The 9,126-nt window shown below is 41.4% G+C and overlaps 1 protein-coding gene across 1 annotated transcript; it reads left to right on the forward strand.

Annotated features, from left to right (window-relative positions):
• Positions 1-1,165: 1,165 nt before the first annotated feature.
• On the forward strand, positions 1,166-9,099 carry LOC311494529 (uncharacterized protein; the record flags this gene model as incomplete). Its single annotated transcript, XM_084553616.1, has 6 exons — positions 1,166-1,217; positions 1,269-1,339; positions 5,534-5,572; positions 5,997-6,144; positions 6,855-7,016; positions 7,411-9,099. 6 exons carry the CDS (start codon positions 1,166-1,168, stop codon positions 8,529-8,531), a joined length of 1,593 nt encoding a protein of 530 aa, XP_084409742.1. The 3' UTR covers positions 8,532-9,099.
• Positions 9,100-9,126: the final 27 nt, after the last annotated feature.

Here is a 9,126-nt window from a genome sequence, read left to right on the forward strand (position 1 = left end):
CCAGCTTATTTACGTCAAATAATTTATCTCTTGACGTGAAAAATTATCTTTTAAATTCACACACATCATATGTGAAATTCATGCCACAATTCGATCGGGACCAGAAAATAATTTATCTTTCGCCATAGACTGCCGTTCATATTTTTTCGAAAGATAGGTCCCATAACCCGGAAGTAGAGGGGCGGGACTTCGGCTCTCTATTCACCTTTTAACTGGAAAATGTCATGGCCGTAAATACCACAAGAGGACGCCGTACATTTGGAGTCGCCATTTCTGGCAGCTAGCATTTCATTAGCACGTATTAGCCTGACATTTGTTGGCTATGTATTTGCTAGCTAGAGAGGCAAAAAGAATAGTATACGAAAGAAAGTCAGCAGATGTTTAAACAATGCCATGCGCTAACGCTAACATTAACATTAAATGGTAGTTTTAAATTAATGGTGTTTGTTAGTTACTAACGGCTAACTTTGTGCTATTAGCTAACGGTTACTAATAGACACCTCGTCCTATTACGTGTATTTGTGACGAAAATATTGAACAAACTAGACTTTTCTTTTGGAAACTAGAAATAAATTCTGAAATAATAATAGTTAAGATAATAAATATGGTTTTGGACATAGGCCAAGGCTGTAAGTTCTTTGCTTTGATGCTGGCAACAAAGGTAGAATTACAATACTAGACAATAATAGACTAAATACATTATTAAATCATTATTTATAATACGGCTGTTAAAACTGTTGTTTTGCTAACCCTTACTTTGTTACCTTTTTTTTATTTTTTTTTTAATTACACAAACACACGTGTGAGCAGTGTGTGATAAAGCCCGGCTGAGGCAGCCTCTGAGCGGCTGTTGCTGGGAGCTCCGGCCAATCAAAGCCGCAGCTCATCCCTTGCAAGTGGCTGGTGGTGTTGGCTGGAGGAGGCATGACATCATGCACAGCTCCGTCCCTCTCTGCAAAAAAAAAAAAAAAAAACTACGAGTGAAACACCTGCATTTTTACTACGGCGAGCAGCAGCCGACGACCCAAGCGTCTGCACTGTGAAATTCCGCGGTGCAGCCATTAAAATATAGCGTGGCCTTGGTACCACCCCCCTACTCCCCCCATCCACCGTGTGTGCAGCGTAGCCTGGGAGGGGCATCCGTCCGTTTTGTGGGGTGGGGGGAATGGCGGATGTGGAGCACTCCGTGTCTGTTGAATGGGACAGCGATGATGGAGGTTTAGAAGAATAACACCCCACTTGTGCATTTTTATTTTTTCTCTGTGTAGCTTGGTACTCGGCTGTCGCCATGGATCCAGAGAAAACGCTGACATTCTGCCACGGGCTGCTGGCTGAGGAGGTAATGCGCTGCACAGCACTGACACACACACACACACACACACACACACACTCCTGTCAACAGCTGGGCTTCAGTGATTCTGCTGAGCAACATGCTTCCCTCGGCCTGTGTTGTTGTTGTTGTTGTTGTTGACAAACAGTGGCCTCAACTTGTTCTTGTCTTCTCCTTGCTTCACCTTATGCCACTGTGTCTTTGACATTGTGTTTGGGACAACAGGTGCATATTTATTTGCACCACTGCAGCAAATGTTTAGTGTTCTGTAAAGACAGTCACACTTGGTTTCTATATGGACCTGTCTGTAGTCAATGCAGAACATCTACTAATATGTTTTAGAGTTGTGACCCTACGAAATGTACTTGAAAAACACTTGGGATTTACCAAAATGTGACTACAGACTCTGTACTGACAGGACAACCACAGACCTGCTTGTTTCTGTGATATAGTTTATTGTATTAAAGGTATAATTTGTGACTTGATGAATTACATTTTAAGCTGATTCCTTGTTTTTGGCAGTGTTGCATTTAAAATTTGTAATGTGCAATGCTTAAACCCTCATTTATTTAGGGGTTTTTTCTTAAAGCCCAGTAAATCTAATCCACACTTGACTGACAGGAGAGCTCTATTCTGCTGATTCAAGAAAAGTGCTGGTTAACTAAGAAGGACGTTCCCTATTTCGGGCCGTTTGACTAAAAGTCGAGTCAGTTTGTGTGAGATTTACAGTTGGATTATTTAAATGTAGACATTTTTTTTTGCTTGTCTCACCTGGGAAAACACAGGTTTATTAATTATTAATGATGGCTCAGTTCAGTTAGGTGTCTCAGTAAGCCATGACAGTGAACCCGATTGTAGAGACAAAGACCTCCACTACGTGGAATGCGGCTGGAATTAAGACAACTGCGCTCCCTCATCTGTGACAAATCAAAATGTCTTCAGTGGACAAAGTCAGAAATAAAGGTCTACTGCAGCGTGTTGAAACAAAACTAGGCCAGTGCAAGCAAATCTTTTAAAAAATGTATCAGCGACGAAAAAGTTAAGTTATAATAAGAACATTTACACTAGTTAGAAGAATAGATAGAGTTCAGCACAGTTTTGGGAATTGTTGGCTATATCATGTTCTCACATTTGGTATTCCATGGTTTCCATAGTTGTAAATATTCTGTTTTGTTTTGATTGTGTCAACATTATTTATTTATTTTCAAATTTGGGGTCTTTGGGCCAATGACCGCAATACTTCCTTTGCAGCTTACAACACAGCACAGGATGACCTCTGACCTTTGACAGCTGGATAGTATTTTTTATCATTTTAAACGCCATCACATGCACCGCGTCTGATCACAGTCCGCCTCTCTCGTCTTTTCCCTTTCACTCTTGCTTTTTATTTGCAACGCTGTGGAAACCTTCGGGGGACCCTCGGGTGGAAATCATCAGTGGTTGGTCTGCGGTCTCTGGGGAAGTCTGGATGACTTCACTTCACACTCCTGTGCTTGTCCTGTGCAATGTGGTGGGCTCACCACAGGAACTCGGTTTGACTTTATATATGACAGAACATTTCCCCTTGTGACTTTTATTAAATGTTGACGCTCAGTCATGAACTTCCTGAGGTGATCATTAGATGCAGAGTGCAACATACAGCAGGACTTATCTGCAGAGGTTTGTTGTTACACAATATTTGGTGACTTGCACTTTTTAGAAACAGTTGGTAAAATCTCTGATGAATAAACACACTGATCAGCCATAACATTATGACATTATGAGTAACACTAATTATGTAGTTATCATGTCACTTGTTAGTGTGAAGGACATATTAGGAAGCAAGTGAAGAGTTTGTCCTCAGAGTTGACGTCGTTCAGGAATGGTTTGATGAACACAACAACGACCTGGCCAACGACAGATTCCCCAGATCTCAGTCCAATCCAGCATCAGCAGGATGTTCTGGACAAACGATTAATAGAGGCCCCACCTCACAATTTTCAGGACTCAGTGTATCGGCTGCTAACATCTTGATGCCAGATACCGCAGCACAACTTCAGATGTCTTGTGTGGAGTCCACGCCTTAATGGATCAGGGCTGTTTTGGTATCAAAAAGGGGGCAGACACAATATTAGACATGTTCGGATTACTGTAATGGACGGTCGATGTAAATCTGTAATTTGTAAAAGAATGATTGTAAAAGTAAAAGTGAGGGCTCATACAACAAGAGCACAGTGCTTTGGCCTCATTTGTTCAATTTCTCCATTTAAGGTATCAGAAATAGTAGTTGGCCCTGAGCTGATGTGTTCATGGCCACAAAAAACTGCATGGAACCAGATAATGTACTGATATAAAATTTTAAAATCCATCCTCTCCTCTGCACGCTGCTCAGTAATGGATAATATGAATGTACACTCACACACATACTCTGCAGTCTGGGGTCGACATTGTTCCCTATATCAACCACATAGGTCCTCTGCAGCCAGGTCGCAACAAAAGGGGTCTCATTTACATGGCTGCAACAAGACAGTGAGGCCCCAGTACCCCCCCCCCACACACACACACACATGTTTTTTCACAGTGGGCCCACATCCAGCATGCACACAGGCATTTTGTTTCCTTTTTACTCTCAGCAGCCTGCATGGCATTTACGGAGGCGTAAGTGACACGTATAATTCTGACACCATGTGTGGTGTAAATGTACATGTAGCAGTAGTACCCAGCACTAGCGTCTAATGTAGGTAACAGTTAGATATTAAGCATTTAAACACTCACTTACCAGTTAATTGTATACACTAGTGGAAATGAATGCATTCTGATATAACAGTCTCGCTAAATCTTCATGCGGGTTGTGATATTCAACTTTTGTATAAAATAACTGAAGCTGTTGATTCAACTATTTTTTCATTTTGGAGACTGTGCTTGATGGCTGTGATACTATTGAACTGTATTGTGCTGTACCAATACACGTTTCTATTATTTTGACCAGACTTAAGAACAGAAACTGTTTTGTGATATTTTTTTTTAATCCAGTTCAACAGTACCACTAACTACAACCTCCTAAATGATCATACAGTTGAATTACCACTTTCTGATGCCATTTCAATATAAACTGAACTTTATGACAGTCACGAAGGGAGATTTAGTGCAGTACTGTTATATCATAATGCATTTGTTTTCACCAGTGTACCTAATGAGACAGATAATCCTTAATTTATCCCCACAGGCTGAATGAAATTAATTTTCTCTTACAAATACCAGGTGTTGACTGCTTTAATTGCTGGGTGTTGTTAACACTTGGATGAACAGAACATTTATCAGTTTTAATAACCTCATAATAGTGAAACTGGTTTTCCCTTTCTGAACACATATTGGCCATTTTTATTTCTGATATTTTATTGATTAAACTTTCAAAAAGATATTAGATTAATTAGTGAAACAAATGCAACAGTTGTAATAGTTTAATAGTTACAGCTTCTGAATTTACATATATATGTATATATTACAGATTTAAGGCGAAACATTTTGCAGTCGTTTGTGTTTGAAAGAAAGGAAGAGGAAGGACAAGAACATAGAGAGAGGTTTTATGGACGTGCTGGGGATTGGTGTCTTCTGTCTGCTAGAGTGGGTTTTGTTAAAAACCCACTGACCTTCCTGTCTCCTTGAAAAGGCCAGGAGTGAAGCAGCTACTGGCTTACGGCTGGAAAATGGGACTCTAGTCACCTTTCTGTTGTTCCTGATTTCTAGAATAACAACACTGCCTGTCTTTGACATCATATAATTTATCTCTAGGTCTCCATCATAACCACTGTCTCTCTCTCTGCCTTTTATCAGATGACTATGTCCCTGCAGGGGCTGGATGCAACTGAAGAATCTACGGTAGGGAGCTCAACCTTTCACCACAAATACCAAATATAAAACATTGTCCACATGGGTAAAAAAAGCCCCAAAGCCTTTTCCTCAGTGGTTGCTATGGGGATGCATAATTATCTGTTGGCACTTCTAGGTCTCATGTGTGGTAACTATGTACATAACAGATTTTGCAACCTCTTCTTGCTGCATTATTATTGTGGTTTATGGTTTCACTGAAGCACTTACATTTACTGGATTTTGACGTGAAGATTTAATATTTGATGTCTGGATTCAGTTCTTCTCTTACTTTCACTGTTCACTCTCTAATGAGGTAGACTCAGCTGTAAAATTAAGATTCTTTTCTCATTTTAGGTGCCGGTGAAGGAGATTGACATGAGCACAATTCATAAGGTGGGATGTGTTTTAATCTAGACCTGTAGATGCCATCAAACATATACCATCACCTGAAAAAAAGAATCCTAAAGTGGTAATACCTGATATTTTTACTTGGATTAAAGGTGTGATGTGTAATGAAAAAATCGATGGCGAAAATGATCACTTTCTACAAAACATTTAGCATCTTTTAGCTCATTGTTTTAGGTTTTATTGTTTTATCAGATTCCATACTTTAATAAGAATTGAGTCAGGCTGGGTCAGGCTGTGGAGAAAGGTTTAGTTGCCATTGTATGACTTGAATTGCGAAAGTCAACCAGATGATAACAGGTCGCACAAAGGTGTGTCTTGACCTCTTTTTCTGTTAAAAGCAATTACAAAAGCTAAAAAAGGAAAGCATTTCTTATAACATTATTTTGTAATGTGGTGTTTTGTCCACTAGGTGGTGAAGTATCAGCTGGACTCTGATAGCCAGCCTGCAGTGAGTCCCGAGTACTGTCCTGGAGTCAACAACAGTCCAGGTTACCTGTGTGAAACAGGACACTGCTGTGGAGAGACGGGTTGCTGCACTTTCTACTATGAACTCTGGTGTAAGTTGACTGACTCTTCTCCACAGTGTCACTGTAAAGAGTGTGATGACTGTATTACACTAGATTTATCTTCCACTTCTCTTTTACAATTAAAAGAGTGTGTGAACACACTACAGTAGTATATCAAAAATATGCTGCTAAAGTATTTCGTTGTGGTTGTATTTCTGCCATAATTACTGGATTCATCCCACCAAGACAATTTTCTCTGGGTGAAAAGAATTTGACCAGAAAATTCAGACAGGAACGTCTTCCCGACCATTTTGTGTCTAATTATCAAACTATTTCATTCATTCACTCTTGAAATGAATGTGCCATATTTGGGCTGTCCCCTTTTTGCCGTCCAATAATTTTATTTTATTATGTAAGTATTTTTAATACATATGTATAGTTTATCTGTACTATTGTTAATGTAATTTGACCCTTTATTATTTTTTTTAAGATTTTGTGAAATATGACAGTATCAAGTGCTTTATTGTGCAGAATTGCCTACTTAAAATGTATTAGTCTGAAAGTTTAATCATATTAAATATAAGCGAGCAAACCTAAGAAATGAACTTAAAGTCTCAGGGGTTTCTTTGGATAAAAATCTGCAGACGTAGTGTGAAACACAAATTAACATCCAGTACCTCTGGTATTGTCTTTTTGAAATCACATTTTTATTGTTTGCTTTCGTGATGATGAACACTGGGTTAATTTCCTGTTCACTGCAGGGTTCTGGCTGTTGTGGACAGTGCTGATCCTTTTCAGCTGTTTCTGTGCTTATCGCCATCGCCGGGCCAAGCTGAGAATCCAGCAGCAGCAGAGACAGAGAGAAATAAACCTGATCGCTTATAATGGAGCCTGCAATTATCCTTCCTCGATGCTGGACCTCAGTATGTTTCTTTTATTTCAGTCTGGCTCCGAACAGGTCTAAGTCTTGAGTACTGCTTTGCATATGCTCTGTTTTCCAGAACACACCTACATGGACACAGGCCAACACTGTTTTTTATTACCTCACCATACCTGCTTTATATGAGGTTAATATAAAAATACAAGCAGCAGTTTTTACTGTGTGGCTCATGTTTTTGTAACTGGATATTAATGGAGCTCTATGGCACGGAGGAATTGGCAGTACCAGCCTCTGCCGTCACAGACAATACTTGTTTGCAAGATCACTTCACTGTTTTCAAGTAATTGTTATAAAAAATACAAAATATCCCCAGTTTAATTCTAGTACGCACAAGTGGACTTTGTATCTGAGTTGATGTGTCTTTTTTTTTCCCACAGGTTTTCTGGCTTCCTTTAAGTTGCCCTCCTATGAGGAGGTTGCTGCCCAGCCCAGCACCCCTCCTCCGCCTTACAGCTCCATCTTTGCCCTGGAGGGGGTTGCCATGCCAGGTCCGAGCTCCTCTTATCCCTTCCACCACCACCGGCACCCTTGCCCACCCTATCTGGGCCCTGGCCCGAGTGGCCTGACCTCCTCCCAGAGCTCTGACAACTACACCAGCTGCTCCTGCGAGTCTTGCTCCCTCACCTCTCCATCCAGCACCTCCTTTTCTGTCCAGGTGACAGATGAGACATATGACAGTAGCCACATCTCCACACCCAGTGAAGCAGGAGGTGACTTAGCAATCATGCCGAGGGTTGGCGCCTCCTTCACGCTGATGCCCTCCCCTCCACCTTTTTCACAAGTTCCACCTGATGTTATACCTGCGGCCACTCCGGATGTTATACCTGTGCAGAGATGTCCTTCTAAGGGCAGTGGAGGAGTCTCGCCTCCTGCTCCACCACTTTCTCTTCCTTTACACTCTCATGCTTCACGCCCTTCTCGCCTCCCACTGTCTCCCCTTGTGCTGTTATCCTCCATGCCTCCTGGTCAAGTCCATCCTCTTGTCACCTCAGACCCACTTGGAGCAATGGCCCTTCAGAAAGTGAAAGAAGAAACTTTGCCGCATGATCCGGCCACAAAGCCCACACCGCCGCCTCCCTCTAAACAGGCATTCTTCTCAGCAGATGTGGCTGTTTTTGCGCGTTGTAATAAGGAGGAGCAAAAACAAGACAAAGAAGAAGAAGAGGAAGAAGAAGAGGAAGACGAGGAGGAGGATCATTTCCGGCACCGGCGACTGACCGGTGACTCTGGGATTGAGGTATGTCGCTGCCACGTGAGAAGAGAGGCCCAGGTGGAAGAAGAACTGCACAAAGGGTATGTTGATAAAGGAGGGAAAGAGGTTGTGAAGGAAGGGGAAAGGGCAGAGCTGCTGCATGACAGCACGGACTGTTCCCACCGAACAAAGTCCGCTGTACAGTCACCTCTCCTGGATGGCTACGTGGAGCAGCATGGCTCATCATCCGCCGGCATCATCCAGGAGAAAGGCGAGGCCATCATTACTGTGGAGTCCTTGTTGTAAGTTGACAAGCATGGAGTTGTAGTCAAACGTGAGGGAAACGTAAGTTGCTTCATAGCCTTCTTATAGATCAAGACCAGTAGGTGAACAGAGGAATCACTGAAGAAAAGTCTTGCAGATCTTGCAGAGTCATAGAGGGAGCATTGGACCTTTTTGGTGTCTCTGTTTTTATTTCAAATGAGAAAACGGCAAGAAAAGCCAGTCAATTTAATCATTTATAATTAATATGGTTTATGGTTTGGGAGATGACTTATTTGTTTTTCTATGAAGTGCTGAAGATGCTGATGAATTAATTGTCTTTTTTCTCGCTCAAAAACAAAAGCAACAAATAGCTGATGTGCACTGCATGACAACCAAACAAACCGTTACTGTTTCCTCTCTTTCTTTCTGCAACATTGTTCCCTACACACGTAGCATTTTAGCTTTCTGGAAAGAAGTCTCCTATCAGTGGTTCTCAACCCGTGGCTCCCTGTCTCTTTCAGGGGTCATTTTCGTTAAACGAAGTTGCGTACGGTTTTAACCCTATGGATGATGAAAATGGAACAATCTGAGAAGCGAAAATCAATCTTTGCTTTGACGTAAGACGGTAAAAAAAAAA

Source organism: Chelon labrosus (genome assembly GCF_963514085.1).
Source record: "Chelon labrosus genome assembly, chromosome: 2".
Lineage (NCBI taxonomy): Eukaryota > Metazoa > Chordata > Actinopteri > Mugiliformes > Mugilidae > Chelon > Chelon labrosus.